The 18,779-nt window shown below is 41.3% G+C and overlaps 1 protein-coding gene across 5 annotated transcripts in view; it reads right to left on the bottom strand.

The window, feature by feature from the left end:
* Positions 1-18,779, bottom strand: part of ARMH3 (armadillo like helical domain containing 3) — a 188,008-nt gene that overhangs the window by 143,454 nt on the left and 25,775 nt on the right. For all 5 annotated transcript variants that reach the window (XM_060100473.1, XM_060100467.1, XM_060100463.1 and 2 more), the window contains exons 5-13: positions 17,364-17,471; positions 13,348-13,440; positions 12,529-12,603; positions 12,358-12,444; positions 7,498-7,554; positions 5,524-5,567; positions 4,388-4,448; positions 2,486-2,532; positions 1,891-1,966 (exon numbers count right to left, since the gene is read on the bottom strand). In XM_060100473.1, coding sequence (XP_059956456.1) covers positions 1,891-1,966; positions 2,486-2,532; positions 4,388-4,448; positions 5,524-5,567; positions 7,498-7,554; positions 12,358-12,444; positions 12,529-12,603; positions 13,348-13,440; positions 17,364-17,471 — 648 coding nt within the window. The remainder of the gene's footprint in view (positions 1-1,890; positions 1,967-2,485; positions 2,533-4,387; positions 4,449-5,523; positions 5,568-7,497; positions 7,555-12,357; positions 12,445-12,528; positions 12,604-13,347; positions 13,441-17,363; positions 17,472-18,779) is intronic.

The following is an 18,779-nucleotide window of genomic DNA, read 5'->3' as shown; positions in this document are numbered from 1 at the left end:
TTTAGTTCCTATGAGTACCTGATTACTGTTGATGCTTGCTAAACTCTAATGAGACGCTCTGCAGGCTAGTTTTCTTTAAGCAACTAAGTTCCCATTACGTAAGTTTTTCTGCAGAACCATATGAATAAAAAACTGGGATAGGGGCTTCCCTGGTGGCGCAGTGGTTGAGAGTCCGCCTGCCGATGCAGGGGATGCGAGTTCGTGCCCCGGTCTGGGAAGATCCCACAAGCCGCAGAGCGGCTAGGCCCGTGAGCCATGGCTGCTGAGCCTGCATGTCCGGAGCCTGTGCTCCACAACGGGAGAGGCCACAACAGTGAGAGGCCAGCGTAAAAAAAAAAAAAAAAAAAACAACTGGGATAAACAAATATACAGAATTATTCCACACACACACAAAAGGGCACTTTCTGTCCTATTTGAACCTATCTGAGAAGGGACTATTCTTATCAGATCAACCTAAAACATATCTACAGACTGTTCTAATGACCACATAGTTGACTAATAAATGCAGGTGAGCCAAGGAGATAACAGGTACTATAAAAAGAGCTATGCAGAGGGCAGCCTTCCCATTTCACAACAAACAAGAGCATGTGGGGCTGGGAGGCAGAGACATGGGCGAGACATCCACTGGGGACCAAAACAGATGACTCCTCTTTCCCTTACCTTCCTTAGCCATCCCTGCCAACATCAGCTCTTGAAAATTGGGCTGAGTGGTGGCTACTCCTTTCTCTTCCCCAACAACTTTACCAGATTTTACCCATCTCACTTCTTCCTTTAAAATCAGTTATAGAATTCAAAGAGCAGACAAGGAACACCCTGAGAATAGTGGGTAAAGTCTCATGTTATCAGTCATGAAAAATGATAAGTCCCTCTTAGCCAGACCCTCAAACCAGCACACTGCTTTTTGACCTTATTTCTTTTGTTATTGAAACTCAGTGGATCTGCCCTTTGAGAAAAAAGCATAAGCAAACTTTCCTTTAAAAGAAACCTTCAGGGCCTCCCTGGTGGCGCAAGTGGTTGAGAGTCCGCCTGCCGATGCAGGGGATATGGGTTCGTGCCCCGGTCTGGGAGGATCCCATATGCTGCGGAGCGGCTGGGCCCGTGAGCCATGGCCGCTGAGCCTGCGCGTCCGGAGCCTGCGCGTCCGGAGCCTGTGCTCCGCAACGGGGGAGGCCACAACAGTGAGAGGCCCGCATACCGCAAAAAAAAAAAAAAAAGAAAAGAAACCTTCATACATATTCTAAACAGTCTGGCTTTAAAATAAAAACACTTTATCAATTTTTTAAGACAGCTTTCATGAGCATCACTCAAGTTTTCAACCTATTTAAGTTCTCTTCTGTACCAACTACTGAGGCTATCCCCTAGGCAAGTGATCCAGCACTCAGGATTCTACGACTTTCTGCTTTCAGTATTTGTAAACTTTTTTTTTTTTTTTGGTTAACAGCTAACCTTACACTGCACAATATATTTTGTACTCTTCTTCTTTGGACATGGGTAAGATAATAAGATAAGTGACGTGGCCTATTTTATCTCCGGTTGTAATTCCACAAAGGTTTAGAAAGCAGAAAGCCTGTTATATACATCCATATGGGCAGATAATACCAAGGGATTTCCGGTGAGCAAAATGAAGTAATCTCAACTCATTTGGTTAGCAAAATCAGTACACTGGTCAAGACCATTAACTTTGCATGTTATCAGATCCATTTCAGCACCAGATGGAAACATACATATTTGAGGAGAGCATGAAGCAAAGGCAACTGATGCAACTCTTTATAACTACCACTCACCAATGCAAAGTAGGGTTTACATGGCACAGCCAGATAGGCTTTTCAACGGAGTGAATCTGTATGAAATTCAGGGAGAAAAAGAATTGAAGTTTTTAACATAACCAACCTGGGCTAACACTGTGATAAAGTTGCGATTTAAATGAACAGCTTCGTAAAGTGCCAGAAGGATGGCCTCGTTGGTTCTAAAGAAAAAGAGAACAAATTGGAGAGTCTCTTATAATGAAGTTAAAAGAGTATAACCCTCAAGATAAGATTTCACTCCAGCTCCTCATTATAAATCCCTTTGAGTTTCTAATACTCCCTTTATTTCCTTTTGGGGCTTATGTAAAGGGTATACAGTCAGAGCTTTAACTTTAATTCCTTAGAACTAGTTCTTATCTACTTCATTCACTATTTCCCCCCTCTCGCTTTTCCACCCCAATCCAGTTAAGTCTTTAACTGGCTCAGACACCAAGCCCTCTTTCATTTAATTCCAGAGACAGCTGGGAACAGTTTTTCAGCTTCTTGGGGCTCAATACATGTGACTGAAGCAGAGTTTTCTAAGGTTCCGTTATTGTTCAAAACTCAAGAAACAGTTGATAAATCACCAAAAAAGTTTGAATCTGTAAAAGATTAGCAGAGGTAATGTTTCACACTTTCATATCCAGTGAGAGAGCCCACACTAATGTTCAAGTCACCGCACAAGAACGTCAGCCACTTACTGCACTGAGATTTTCTCATGGGCATCTGCTATGAACATGCTGCCCACCTGTGGAAGAAAAGGGGAATTGCAGAGTTATATAGCAGGGAAACGTGAGAGGTGCTCTGTGCCTACAAGCCTTTAATCAGTCAAAAAACAAGCTGCTTGGAACCCTGGCCCACCAGTCACACACAACGAAACCAGCTCACTTTGAAGATCTTAAAATAATCATAAGTAATAAATGAAACAATGAGAGCTCCCTAACTTGTCTTTACTTAAAGGGACTTAAAAAAACAAAAAAACAATCCCAGTACTTTTGTCCAGCTCTCCTTTTTAATGCGTAAGTTTAGTAACCACTGACAACAAGTAAACGACAACCTAAACATCCTCATCACTTTGCATCTGTCCTTGAATTTGCTTATTTGAAGTCAGGAACTAACTCACAAAGAACAAGGAAAGCAGGCTGTTCATCCAACACAGAGCCATCTTTGGGGCAATATCTGGGTTTCAGACCAGAACTGTCTAAATGAAACCTACTGTCCATCTTTTACATCATAAAACCTTTTGTTTGTGTCCTAGCTAGGGCAGCTGAATAAGTAAATGGAGTAGATTGCCTCCAATATGTGTGATATCAGAGGCACTGAGATAGATGCCCATCCATCTAAGAATACCTTTTCCACCTACTTATTGATGCCCAAAACCATGCAGCTGGAGCTTCATTTATTTGGTAGAAAACTTTTTCTTCTTGGCTAGAAGGCAAAGGTCCCTGGGAGCAATATAATTATATCTAATTCATCTAATCAGACACCAATACAGCACTCACACTGCTCTGACATCTGAGGGATTATCCATTGTGCTTCAGAGTTAAAGAGTTTATCAAGTCCTTTCCTTGACAGTAGGCTCTGAGAATGAGGAAGGCATAGATATTGTGGGGGAAAAGTTGCCTTTTGGGGGACAAGATGGGGGGACTGCTGTTTCTTGCAATGAACTCAAAATGTCTTGCTCTAGGGCTGATTACTTGAATACTAATGCCCAAGAAGACAGACTTTCTGAATCTAAGTTCCAAGACTCCTAGATTTATCTCTTAAAAATCAGTCCCAGATTATCTGGCCTAAAATGCCTATTGTGCTAAGGTTGAGATACCTTGCTCAGGAGTCTTGCAAACTGAACCAATAACTTTCCTAAACTATGGACCTCTCAGCCCAGACCTTAAGCCTTTAGATGAGTGGCTCAGATCACTGCACCAATCCCTCGACTCCAGGACCAACTACAAGAGATGAAGGGGCCACTGCAGACAGCCAAGGATCACTCAGGGCTGGACTTGGATCTAAATCCTCCTATTCTGTGTTCCATAGCATCAGTCCTCAAACAAAGCCAACTCTTTAGGAAGCAAAAGTCTGGCTTAATATGAACATTTTTTTTTGTTTTGGTTTTGTTTTTGTAATCTTTAAAAAATTGATTAATTTGAAAAAAAAAAAAATTCTAACCCTGGTGGTCCAGTGATTAAGACTCCACGCTCCCAATGAAGGGGGCCCGGGTTCAATCCCTGGTCAGGAAACTAGAGCCTGCATGCCACAACTAAGACCCAGGGCAGCCAAATAAATAAATATTAGAAAAAATAAATAAATAAACTTCTGGGGCTTCCCCGGTGGCGCAGTGGTTGAGAGTCCACCTGCTGATGCAGGGGACACGGGTTCGTGCCCCGGTCCGGGAAGATTCCACATGCTGCAGAGTGGCTGGGCCCGTGAGCCATGGCCGCTGAGCCTGCGCGTCCGGAGCCTGTGCTCCACAACGGGAGAGGCCACAACAGTGAGAGGCCCGCGTACCGCAATAAATAAATAAATAAACGTCTGAGTCTAAATTTGTCTACCCCTGCAGATCTCATATATTTCTGAGCAGGAGAGAAAAAACAAGTAGGACTTACCATATTTGTTAAAGCAGAGAAAAAACCGCCCTGGTGTTCTTCTTCCTTGTCTTTATACTGCCTGAACAAAAATAACTAAATTCAACTTTAGTATTATTTATCACATGTCTTTGTCCTTGGCATACTAAGTGGTAATCAGAGCAGCTCATTTGCAGAATTCACTGACTCCAAAAAACAAAAGCGTTATGACAACCCAGCCACTGCAGTTTCTCCTGCAAGCTAAGAGGCACCCATCTGCTCTTGAGGTAGTGTGTACCAAAATGCCCAGCTACTTCGGGAGAGTCTTAGAAAGCAAGCTGCAAAAGTGTGAAACTGCTCTAACATATGGCTGATCCAGTTATTTCCCAAACAGACTATTACTTGAAAAGTGTGACAGTAAAATTAAGGCTGTAACAGTGAAAATCTTGTTTGTTTTTGAAGGAAAAGGAGGGAAATCTGTGAGCTAAACTATTTGCGGAGATGGGACAGATTTGAAATCCCAGTACCCAATTGTGTATAAGGCAAGTCTGGAAGGGAGTAAGAAGGATCCTGCCTGGTTCTTGCCAGGATTAGATACACTTCTGGTTTCCATTCACTGAATACCAAATCCTTCCCCATCCCCAGCAAGAGGGAAAGCAAGCATCAATGAAAAGAGCCCCCAGAACAGACAGGGACTCTAGGAAGCTGCAGTTGATTACTGATGAAAAAGAAGTATCTGTCAAACTAGAACTAATTCAGTGCTTTCTTTTCTTTTTTTTTAAGCATACAAAAAGCAGTGTTTCACAACCTTTTTTACATAGAAAACGGTATTTATATGATACATTGGGCTAAATGGAAGAGCTTGCTTATGGCTGGAAAACTAGTTAAAATGCTCTGCAATAAAATACCAAAGGTTGCATAAGAATGTTTGAATATAAGAGTTGCTTAAACAAAAGATGGACACTAACATGGTGGCTACTTCTCCCCAGTGTTAAAAACAACTGCTGCTAAAGCCATCAAGCCCAGCTAGGATAAATGCATCTGCCAGCAGTTGTACCTCTAAATACTCTTCTAGGATAGGTAAGAGACGTTCACCCAAGAACTCTTAACAAACCTGTTTCCTACTCAACCAATTCAAACGAAAATTAGACCCTTCCCTTCTGGAAAGGTGGACTTACCTGTTATACTCAGATAAAGCTTGAGCAATCACAAGCCCCATTCCCTAGAGAGAAAAAAGATAGCACAGGTGAAATAAGGGGCTGTTGGCGATACTATGACTAGACCACGGAAAACACTAATTACAGCGCCATGGTCCAAGCCCAAGAAGTTCTACCTGAAAGTAGGCAACAGGACAGGAATTCTGAGAGACATTGTCAAAGGATCAAAAGGAACTTCTTTGGAAAGATTTTTCTTATCTAATTATCTTACTTAAGGGTTCCAGATACAATTAAAATAGAGTAACAAGGGATGAAACAGACCAGCTCAGACCACTGACAATTTCACTGGGATCATTTTCACCTCAAAAGAAAAGAGTGAGTTAGAATCTTCAAACAAAAAGCTCTCGAATGTCTCTAAAACAACCCATAATAAAAGTGGCAATGAGTCCCACGTTAAATGAAGGTGCAGGGACTTCCCTGGTGGTGCAGTGGTTAAGAATCCACCTGCCAATGCGGGCGACAAGGGTTCGAGCCCTGGTCCAAGAAGATCCCACATGCCGCGGAGCAACTAAGCCCATGCGCCACAACTACTGAGCCTGTGCTCTAGAGCCCGTGAGCCACAACCTCTGAAGCCCGCGCACCTAGAGTTCATGCTCCGCAACAAGAGAAGCCACCACAATGAGAAGCCTGCCCACCGTAACGAAGAGTAGCCCCGGCTCGCCACAATTAGAGAAAGGCTGGGCGCAGCAACGAAAACCCAACACAGCCAAAAGTAAAATTAATTAATTAATTAATTTTTTTAAAAAAAGAAGAAGAACCTGTTGTTGCTTCCCCAACATTGACTTAAAAAAAAAAAAAAAAAAAGAATCTGTCTACCAATGCAGGGATACAGGTTCGAGCCCTGGTCCAGAAAGATCCCACATGCCGCGGAGCAACTAAGCCCATGCGCCACAACTACTGAGCCTGTGCTCTAGAGCCCACGAGCCACAACTACTGAGCCTGCATGCCACAACTACTGAAGCCTGCACGCCTAGAGCTCGTGCTCCACAACAAGAGAAGCCACCACAATGAGAAGCCCGCACACCACAACGAACAGCAGCCCCTGCTCACGGCAGCTAGAGAAGGCCCGTGCACAGCAACGAAGACCCAATGCAGCCAACAATAAATAAATAAATAAATTTATTTTAAAAAACAAAGACAAGCTACTCTCAGGGCACAGGAAAAGAGGAATGTAATGGGAAGAAGCATCCAATAAATATTAAAGTAATTTATCAACTTTCCCCCTAGAAACTGCTAAGCGTATCACAAAGATCAATTAAGGCCACAAGGATGAATCATGTATGCTTTTTTTTCAGAAGAGAAATTAGAAGAATGAAGAGGGCAAGATGGAAAGAAAATAAAGCCAGACACCTGGACATCTTCTTCCTCCCTATATTCAGAGATCAGATGTTATTTCCCAAACCTCCATGGATATATGTAGCAGATATATATCATCCTCCAGGTTTCAGCTTCACCAAGGCAGGCTATAAATATAATCTGGCTGGTTCTACAAGAAGAAATCTCACAACATTTAGTCATCTAAGCCTTCTTTTTTTTTTTAATTTCAGCTTTATTGAGGTATAATTGACACACAAAATTGTAAGATATTTAAAGTGTACATTATGGTGATTTGACATACCATCTAAATCTTATTCTTGGAAATGTAACTTCTTGACTCTGTAGGATAATCAACCTCAGCACACTACAACATGAAATATAACTGACCATTTCATCATGATTAGCAAGCAAATATCCCCTCACACCTTCCTTCCATGATGAGAAAATAGAAAACAGTAAGACAGTAGCACTGATGCTCTAAAAAGAAATACCTATTCCCTCTTTATAGCCAGATGAAATTAACACAATAGCTCTCTACTCTCTGTTCTAAATATCTACTAAAAGTAAGGCCACCAAAGGCAAGTAATTAAAACAATACACAAGGATCCAGATACTCACATTGAGCGTGGCTTCATCATCCACAATAGACAGCTTCACAATATAAGGATTCACAGACTATTAAACAAGAGAAGAGACTCCAGGTGAGTGTGACCTAGTTAAGAACCCATTAGCTATTTAACAAAGTGTTCACAAAAATGCTTCTATAAGGTGCTCTCTCTAGAGTGATGCTCCTAATACCTATGCCCAACTGTCTTGCCAGGTGACTTCCTCCATTTCCAGTAAATCTCTCAGTGTGCATGGGCATTCACCAAGCATGCACAGATACACATACACACACACACACACACACACACACACACACACTTCTATTCTACCCACATTTTCCTCTAGACTGAATCAGCTCAGGCCTATGTCTGCCACTTCTCCCATCTTTCCCTCTTATTTGTTTCTAAGAAGTAAGTGAACGCTCCACAACACTCACTTTGTCCTATCCTGCCAATAATTTACTGAGTCCATAGGGACAGCTGTCTTTTGGGGAGCATAAAAGCTCCCTTGCCATAAGGCACAAATTTATAAGTTGCTAACTTACACTCTCATCCCAAAGGCTCCCTAACCATTCCACAAACTATATCCAAGGACTGATTCACCCACCCATAAAACAAAGCCACCTTGGGGGTGGGAAGTGGCAGCTGCTTAACAGCCAGAGAGGCCATTTATAGATCCAATACCCAAATAACACTGCAGGTGAACTGAAAAAAAAAGATGTAATTACCCAAACTACAATCTGGTCAGGACACTAGGATTTAATGATTGTCCCATTACTTAAAATATTGGAAGATTTCTTGAGTTTTTCCAGATTCAATCTCAGCTGGGCAGCATATGGAAATAGATATATATTTAAACTCATTAAGCAACTGGGCCATCTCCTACCAGTGGGATGAGAACCAATGACGTGCTCACCTTGAAAACAACCCCTGCGTAGTATGTGAGGAAAGACCTACTACAGATCAGGCACCAATTCTAACCCAGGGGAAGCTAGAAACAATAGTTCTCAGATTGGCAGTTTTTACAGCAACCAAGAAAACATTACTGAGAAGCCTGGAAACCCAACTGAAAGGTTAACCGCCCCCCCGCCCCACAGGCTTTATTAATCAAGTTTCTGAGGGCATCTTTCAAATGCCAACTTGGAATAGAGAAGGAGAAGCTTTGTTTTTTTAACAGCCCAAATGTTTACAAGGTTTTCTACAATACAATTCAAGGAGGTAAAACTCACTCCATTTGTTACTTGATCTGACAGAGGAAGGCTCTCAATACTTCTTCCTATAACTAATAGTCAAATCCTGCTGACGCTAAAGACTTCAGACAACATCCAAAGCAAGTGGATCCTTGGAACTGAAAATCAGCAGTAGGCTGACCTTGAGATGCCATCAAATGAGAACAACAGTAGAAAGAACAGGCCACTGTCTCTTGGCATGATTTTTGAAAAGTCCTTAGTTACTCACCTTCCCAAAAGTAGACTGTCTAAGTAATAATAAGGACCACCTGATTACCAAGAACAGCCTATGCATTAGCAACAGTTGAGGAAAAAGGCAAGGTGGCTAAAATCAAGGGTTTGAGTTCTAGATCCTCGACTTATTAATTGTGAGAAGTTAGACACGTTAATAAACCTAAGCTCCATTTTCTCATCTGTAAAATGGGGAAAAATATTTTCTCCCTTGGGATTGCTATGAGACTTAAATCAAGTAAAATCCTTAGCACAATATCTGGCATATGATAAGGGCTCAATTATTGGTAGCTATATTTTTTTCCTTTGACATTTTTATCACAGTCAAAGGAAGATCTGTAGGGAAAAAAGAGAGAAAGAAAAAGAGAAGGAACAACTTACAACCAGACATAATAAACAATTTTGTAATTTCTGGGAAACATCATGTTCAAGGCAGCAGTTGGGGGCTGAGTCACTTCATCTCAGAAGAGCTGGCCAACCCAGAAGGCCAAGATCTTAATGCTGTGAAAATTTCTAACCATCAGACACTGATTTTCCTTAACACTATATACCTGTTGTGGTCATGTTTTAAAACTCAAGGCAATCTACTTTTCATCAGCAAGACAGGATTACAGACTCAGTCAGCCTTCACAGAATCACTCTAATAGGGCCCAGCCTTTACTTGATCTAAACCATACTTAACAAATTTCATTGCTCTTCCCTAGACCTTTTTTTTTTTATGGCCTCCTCTATTTCTTGAGATGAAATTACTAAAATGGAATGCATTATTTGAAGTGAGGAAGAACTACTTCCATTCCTTAAGTCCAACACTTAATCTCCCTTCTCTGTGTTTAGCTGACACCAAGCCTCTCTGGTGCTCTCTGCACCTTTCTGGAAAGGTTACAACTTACCCCACTGGTCATGGGATCGATTGTGGTGGTAACTAGAATGTTGTTCTCCCTAGCACACCCTCTCGTATTTTGCATAAAACTTCACCAGCTTTTGATTTTGCTATGTTCATCTGGAATTCCTCATGCTCCTATCAAAAACCTTCCTGCTCCATGGTCACCAGGTTTCCTTAATGGTTTCTGGTGATTGACTTATATCAAAAGCTGCAAAGCCAGATAAATTATGCCTACCAGCTTGCCCTCGCCTACTGTATTAATTCTTCTGGGGTTTCTGACAGACTAGAGATGCATACCCCACTCCAGAAATATGATTTTCTCCAGTTCCTTGGCCATGTCCAATTTTTCAGGCTGACATTTCAGAAAGTCTTACTGGGCTGAACCAGGGTTCAGTTCACATTTAGAGAAGCCAAGCCATTGCCTCAGAGTGGCCTGCATCCAGCAGAATGTTCCGAAAATATTCATTACTGATGATGGCTCTTTCCTTTCACACATAACTCGCTTTAACTACCTTCAGCATTTTTCCTCAGCTATTTTTCCTGCTGTTGTAATAAGGCCCCAGAGGCTATTACACATGACAGAGATCAAAATGGCTACCATGCCGGCCCTTCCAGATCACCAGCAAAACAGGTGTTGGTGATAAATTACTTATTTATTAGTAGCGCTGTACACCATTTGTCAGTTCCTCCAAGACAATGAAAGCGATCAACTCCTGGGATTTATAACACGTTAACATTGTTCCACATATCCCAGTCCCTCTTTAAGTATTCCTTTCTCACAGTCAGCCTTTCTTTCATATACCTATTTATAAGAATAAGCTCCATATTTTATGTTACCCATCACTTTTGACCTGGCTAGTAATCATATCAAAAATCACTAAGTGAAGATCCAGAAGCTCAAAAATGAAAACATTCCCTCCAGCTGGCCCATTCCTCATAGTATTACTACTTATTAAATGAAGAAAGTCAAGTTGCCTCAATGCAGCTCCTGACTTCTGGGTTCAGTAAAGTACTCCTAGTGTCCAGGACCCAGTGCCAAGTGCTCCCTATTCCTACAAAGCACAGTGAGGTCCCTGGTCTTCCCTAAGTGGCCCCTTTCCTTTTCTGTGTATTCTACCTTTTGAGGGGAATCAAGTAGATGCACCAATCCAAGTATAAATCTCTGAGTTCACCTCTTTATCTCAAAACCTATAAATCTATCCCTGACTAATTCAGTGGCAAAAAGAACTCCAGAATTAATATGGACAAGGCTCTGTCTTCAACTCCCATGAACATCAGAAAGAGTTCCCAAACCAACAGTTGATATTTATACAAATGGATTGATTGCATTGCAGAAATCCAATATATAAGTCCAATCTTTCAAAATAGATGCATTAGGTCAGTGGTTCCCAATCCTGGCTGATCATCACGTTCAAAAGGAGATCTTAAAAAAAAAAGAAAGATATCTAGGTCTCACCCCCTAAGAGATTCTGATTTGGTGTATAAAGAGTAAGGCCCAGGGACTTCCCTGGCGGTCCAGTGGTTAAGACTCTGTGTTTCTACTGCAGGGGGCATGGGTTCGATCCCTGGTCTGGAAACTAAGATCCCACATGCCACACAGCACAGACAAATAAGTAAATAAATAAATAAATAAATAGTAAGGCCCAGAAATGTCTTCTTTTTAAAAAGTAACTACTGGGCTTCCCTGGTGGTGCGGTGGTTGGGAGTCCACCTGTCAATGCGGGGGACTCGGGTTCGTGCCCCGGTCCGGGAGGATCCCACATGCCACGGAGCAGCTGGGCCGGTGAGCGATGGCCGCTGAGCCTGCGTGTCCGGAGCCTGTGCTCCACAACGGGAGAGGCCACAGCAGTGAGAGGTCCACATACCACAAAAAAAAAAAAAAAAAAAGTAACTACTGAGGGACTTCCTTGGTGGCGCAGTGGCTGGCTGCCGGCCTGCCTGCCAATGCAGGGGACACGAGTTCGATCCCTAGTCCGGGAAGATCCCACATGCCACAGAGCAACTAAGCCTACAAGCCACGACTACTGAAGCCCGCGAGCCACAACTACTGAAGCCTGCACACCTAGAGCTCATGCTCCGCAGCAAGAGAAGCCACCGCAACAAAGAGTAGGCCCTGCACACCGCGACTAGAGAAGCCTGCACACCACAATGAAGACCCCGCGTGCCGCAACTAAGACCTGACACAGCCAAATAAATAAATAAATAAATAAATAAATAAATAAATAAATAAATAAATAAATATTTTTTTAAAAGATAACTAGGTGATTCTAATGATAAGCTGGGTTTGGGAACCATTACATTAAGAGAGATTTACTCACTTTATTAGAAGTTACACCACAGGATTCCTTTAAACAGCTATATCCTCTACCCCAGGCATCTAAAATAGGACTTCTAGAATTGGTTTATCAAAATTAATCTATAAACCATTTACAAAGAATATGTCTTCTACATTAAGCAAAACCCTCTAGGAGTGGCCACATTTAGGAAGATTATAGAAAGTTAACAGCTCTCCATTAAGGGACCCACTTACCTCATATTTTCTGTAGTTCACCAGCAAAGCCAAGAGGACTACAGCATCATACCCATGTTCCCTACGACTTGGCGGGTGGGAGAGTATCTGTAACCAGAACCAGAAATGGTGAGAGTGCTTGAGGAGGTGGTTTACCCAAAAAAGAAAGAGGTGACAAGGGAACTGACCTACCTGTAAAATTGCTTCAAATATGCTGTTGATCATTACATACTCCAGGATAGTGTTCTGGCTGATGTTATCTGTCACCTGAATATAATAAAAGGCTATTTAAAGTCTACACTAAGACACTCTGATATCTCATGTATATCTCCTCACCTAGTATCTAAGAGAAACAGAAATGTTAAAACATTCTACTAGATACTTAGCAGATCTTAAAGCACCCCCAAAGCCACCTGAGCCTGAATAGACAAGACATTAGAAGGGTAAGAAAATAGCAAATTAAAACTTACTAAATCTTTGAACTTCTCATTGTTTCTCTCATACCCTCACAAAAGCATTTGCTTAACAGTTTCTTGGGTTTCATTCCCCAGATGCACAGGAAGAACTTTATGATCCAGAAGTCTTCAAGCAGTGGCAGGGAAAGGAAACCACTTGAAGTAAATGAATAATACCCTACCCTCCTCTCACTAGAAGGTACGGGCCAGCTTCCAGCTATAAAATCAAAGTCAGAACAAATAAAAATATTCAGAATCACAAAAACTGATTCCAAATGAGACCTGATGAGAAGGGCAAAATCTGACAATCCAGAAGACAGCACTTCTCCAGGACTGGTACAGGTTAAAAATGTCAGCAGTTGCTCCAAAGAGCAACTTCTAGGAAGCAAACGCCCATACAAACAACTTCCTTCTACACAAACACAACAGAGTGATGTAATGGCCCAGTAGAGATTTTTTTTCTCTTTTCCTTTCTAACTCTGGGCTCAAGAATTCAAATTTGCCCCTGCTGTCAATTTACACCCTTGACAAAGAAACATATAGATAAGTCACTTACAGTCACTAAGCAGAGGAGAAGTTTCAGACATAAGCTCTTCAGACTTTCAGAACCTTCTGCACAAAGCAATGAATCCAAACTCTCCATCAAGTTCTGAGAAAGAGAACCATTAAGTATTAAACCATATCAAAGAACATCTCCACCATGTCTTTGTCAAACTCTGGGTTATGTTATGTAGGGTAATGTGAATAAAATAAAATGAAGCAACCATATCATTCCCTGAGGTCTAGGCCTTGCAAGACTAGACATAAAAAAGGAAGACTTCTAACTAAGTCTAGCTATTTCGGGAAAAATGCTTAGAACAACCGCACAGAAAAATAAAGAATTTACTATTCCAGCAAATGAATGTTTGCAGCCTATCACCCTCATATAAACCTTCAGAGTAGAATGAAATTTTTTAAAAGATTAATAACAGTTAAATAATATACAAATTAAAAACAATAAATAATAAACTAAATAAAATTAAATTCTATTAAATAAATTTTAAATAATAAACAAATGATTAAGTTAAAGGTTAATAATAATGGTTAAACAACCAGGTATGTTTCATTATTTGATAAAGAAAGCATATCACTTGATGCAGGCACACTGAACAAACAACAAAGAAATAACATCACTACTAGCTGTTCATTCAGCTAGCTGTTCACTACAGCTGGCCACATGCACTATCCAACAAAGCTAGCTCATATCCATCCTGGTCGATTCTACTAGACAATGTGATTACAGTTTAACACTTGTACTAACAACCAACTGTTTTATCCAATGCAGTCAAAAGATGAAACCTTTAGATACTACAAGGAAGAAAAAAAGAAATATTTTACATTAAATAAAGGAGGAAAATGAACGGAGAATAAGGAGTTAGCGGGACTTCCCTGGTGGTTCAGTGATAAAGAATCCACCTTACAATGCAGGGGACGCTGGTTCGATCCCTGGTCAGGGAACTAATATCCCACGTGCCATGGGGCAACTAAGCCTGCACGCCACAACTACTGAGCTCTCGCACCTCAGTGAGAGAGCCTGCATGCCGCAAACTACAGAGCCCACGTGCTCTGGAGCCTGCGCACCACAACTAGAGAGAGAAAACCCGCAGGCCACAACTAGAGAGAAGCCTGTGCACCGCAATGAAAGATCCCACATGCTTCAATGAAGATCCCGTATGCTGCAAGTAAGACCCACCGGCAGCCAAAAATAAATTAAATAAATAAATAAATAAATAATAAATCTTTAAAAAAAAAAAGGATTTAGTGTGCTGGAAGGTCAAGTGAAGTTTCAAAATAAGCTACTTCAGTTCAACTCAACAAATATGTAGTAAGAGTCTACTATATGCTACATATTGTGCTTTCAAAGAAAATAAGAAAAAAATAAGACAATGACCCTTGCTCTCAAGGTGTTTTTAGTCTAATAGGAGAGAAAAACAAATGAACAGTTTTAATGGTTACTATGACAGTAATATATATGGAGGAAGGGAATTAGCTCAGAAGTTACCTATTCCAGGACTCCTCAGGGACAGGCTGTATTTTGAAAAATCAGTAGGAATTAATTAAAACTTGAGGAGGAAAGGAGCTCTAGACAGGCATTAGCATGATCAAAGACACATGAAGAATGAAACGGCCCAGGACATGCAGTTGGAATACAGGCAGTTTGTTATTACAGAAGTATAAAGAGTGAGGCACAGTGATGAGAGATGCAATTTGAGAAATAAATAGAAAGAAGATCACAAAAGTTTTATAAGGCTAATGAGGGAGTTTGGTCTTTATCCTTTTAGTGATAGGAAACTAATGAAGGGTTTTAACCAAGGAAGATTTGAGTGTTAAGTTACATCACTCTGCTGTCAGTGTGGATGACAGATTTAAAGATGGTAAGGCTGGAGAGAGGGAGACAAAAGAAGACTAACCTATCAATTTTCTGAGGATGGCTGCCATGTCTTATTTGCCTCTGTATCCCCGATGCCTGGCACAGAGGAGCATAACAAATGTTTGTCAAAAGAATGAAGGCATCACTGCAACAGTTCAGGGATAATGGGGACTTTGGCAGTAGGGGAAAAAAAGAAAAAACAGATCTGAGAAGTATGAGCTGAGGTAAAATTAGCTGAACATGGTGATAGTCTGGATATGAAAGATGAAGGATAGGAAAGAGTCAAGGGTGACTCTCAGGTTTTTGGCTTGGGGAACCGGGAAGACAGGTATCCCCATTCTGACACAGAATGAATGAGGAAGAACAGAAGTAAAGAAAACAATGAGTTCCATTTTGGATATGCCAAACAAGAGGTACTTAGGTATGTGTAAGTGGGTATATTCAGCAAGTGCTTAAAGAGAACAGGTCTGAGACTCAGGAGGAATTAAGGCTAAAGATAGAGACTTAGTAATCAGCAGTATATAGGCAGTAGTGAAAACTGTAAGAATGAAAAAGATATCTGGGATTTTACCATATATACAGACAGAGAGAGACTGTAGAAGGCTAGAATTAAAAACTGACTCCAGGTACTAAATCTTTGTGTATTCCTAATTGCATATTCGTAACTTTTTTATTTTAATAAATTTATTTATTTTACTTATTTGTTTGTGGCTGTGTTGGGTCTTCGTTGCTGCACATGGGCTTTCTCTAGTTGCAGGGAGTGGGGGCTACTCTTCATTGAAGTGCACGGGCTTCTCATTGCAGTGGCTTCTTTTGTTGTGGAACACAAGCTCTAGGCATGTGGGCTTCAGTAGTTGTGGCTCACGGGCTCTAGAGCGCAGGCTCAGTAGTTGTGGTGCACAGGCTTAGTTGCTCCGCAGCATGTGGGATCTTCCTGGACCAGGGACCGAACCCGTGTCCCCTGCATTGGCAGGCAGATTCTTAACCACTGCGCCACCAGGGAAGTCCCACATATTTGTAACTTTTAAAAATAAACTAATCAGGGGCCTCCCTGGTGGCGCAGTGGTTGAGAGTCCGCCTGCCGATGCAGGGGATACGGGTTCGTGCCCCGGTCTGGGAGGATCCCATATGCCGCGGAGCGGCTGGGCCCGTGAGCCATGGCCGCTGGGCCTGCGCATCCGGAGCCTGTGCTCCGCAACGGGAGAGGCCACAACAGTGAGAGGCCCGCACACCGCAAAAAAATAAAAAATAAAAAATAAACTAATCACTATAAGGATTCTTTGGCATACAGATCTCTTTATTTTAAATGTAGTGAATGAGAGAAGAGAGGTTTTTCAAAGTTCATATTATGAACAACATTCATTCAAGATAGTGACAAATACTGCAAATCAATATCTGATAAGGGACTTGTATCCAAAATATATAAAGAACTCTTATAACTCAACAATAAAAAGACAAATAATTCAATCTACGAACGGTCAAAGGATTTGAATAGACATTTCATACACACACACACACACACACACACACACACACACACACACACACACACACACTGCTGGGGTAAATGTAAAATGGTACTGCCACTTTGGAAAACAGTTTGGAATTTCCTCAAAATGTTAAACATAGAATTACCATATGAGAGACTTCCCAGGTGGTGCAGTGGTTAAGAATCCGCCTGCCAATGCAGGAGAGACAGGTTCAAGCCCTACTCCAGGAAGATCCCACATGCCGCAAAGCAACTAAGCCCGTGTGCCACAACTACTGAGCCAGTGCTCTGGAGCCCGCAAGCCACAATTACTGAAGCCCGTGCGCCCTACAGCCCACGCGCTGCAACTACTGAGCCCATGAGCTGCAACTACTGAGCCCGTGTGCTGCAACTACTGAAGCCTGCATGCCTAGAGCCCAAGCTCCACAACAAGAGAAGCCACTGCAATGAGAAGTTCACACACTGCAATGAAGAGTAGCCCCCGCTCGCCGCAACTAGAGAAAGCCAGCGCACAGCAACAAAAACCCAATGCAGCCAAAAATAAATTAAAAAAAAAAATTCCATCATCTATGTCTGAGTCCAAATCTTCTGGTGCATCTAACTGTCTGCAGATGATCCATGAACAGCTGTCAGAAGCAGACATCCACAGGCACAACTACAGCTTATGTCTCACCTTCATGCACAGCTCCGCCTTGTCAAAGCCCATCAGCATGTTGATAATGTCAAACCCAGAGGTAGACTTATTTTTTTGATGGACTCCTCGAATGAGTGCACACAAGGTCTGCAGAGATGAGAGAAAGAATTCTTTCTAGAAAGGAAGTCTCAAAATGCAAAGGGCATTGGATCAGTAGCCTCATACTGCAACCTCAGAACCTTCTCCTTACACAGCTGACATTCAACTGCTCTATTCTCTGAGCTCCAAAACACAGTCTGGGTCTTAATATGTGCAAAATCCAGAAATGAAAAGAGGAACAGCAACTGAAATTGTTGCCATCCTCTTTTTTTATTCTTTTCTGGCCATCCACTTTTTAAAAATTACACTGCAGACAAAGACTGGAAGGTGATATTCAAAAATAAGAAACAGTTCTTGAGTTTGAATCATGGGATTTGTGGAGCTTTCCTTTATTTAAAATTAGTTTTAGAATTTACATAATAGTTTATCATTTTTAATAACTATAGAAGTCCCTGTATGATAACAACCAATCAATTCAAATCTTAAAAATTCATTACAGTCCCCATCCACTACTTACTAGCTGTGTGAGCCTGGACAAATTAGTTAACTTTTCAGTGCCTCATTTTTCTCAGCTATAAAATGGGAATGATAATAGCATTAACCGCATAGGGATGTTGTGATGGCTACGTGAATTAATACTGTAAGACACTTAGAATAGTCCCTGGAACTTAGTTAAAATTCCTGGAATAGTGCCTGGAACTTAACTTTGTTACAGCTCAATAAATATCAGGTATTATAATAATGTACTATATTTTTATGGGTCACCAAGTGGCTTAATGTCAATTTATTTTCACTGGACTAAAATCAGTTTATAATTCATGCCCCCACAGTGAGCCACTGTAATTACAGGAAGTACAATTTCCAACTTTCATTTCAACTTTCAATTAATGAGTCACTACAACTGTGATGCTCGAAATGTAGAATTTACTGTCCAAGGGTTAACAAAGCTACGGGATAAACATGGTCCTTCTTTCTGGGGCATCAGCTCAAGAGCTAATTTCTACATTTTACAGATGAGAAAACTGCGGCTCACAAAGTGATCTGCCCAACTTGTAAGTTAGAAACTTAAACCCAATCTACCAAAAGTTCCAACAAAATCCTTTATGCTGTCATCAGTTCTTCATATTCTAAGCTTGTCAATCACTACCCTAAATACTCAGCCCAATCTAGGCTACACTGGAGCTACTAGACTATAAACTCTATAAATTTTGCCCATCATCCATTCAAAAAAATTTACTTCTAGAATGCTATTTGCCAGGCACTGTTCTACACACTAGGAACAAAGTATTGAATAATACTGTCTTTGCCCTCAAAAAGCCTATAATGTGTCCCACCAGCTCAATGCTTAGCATGTAA

The sequence above is a fragment of the Mesoplodon densirostris genome, chromosome 1 (genome assembly GCF_025265405.1).
Source record: "Mesoplodon densirostris isolate mMesDen1 chromosome 1, mMesDen1 primary haplotype, whole genome shotgun sequence".
NCBI classification, from domain to species: domain Eukaryota; kingdom Metazoa; phylum Chordata; class Mammalia; order Artiodactyla; family Ziphiidae; genus Mesoplodon; species Mesoplodon densirostris.
This window is presented reverse-complemented; position numbering and strand designations above follow the sequence as displayed.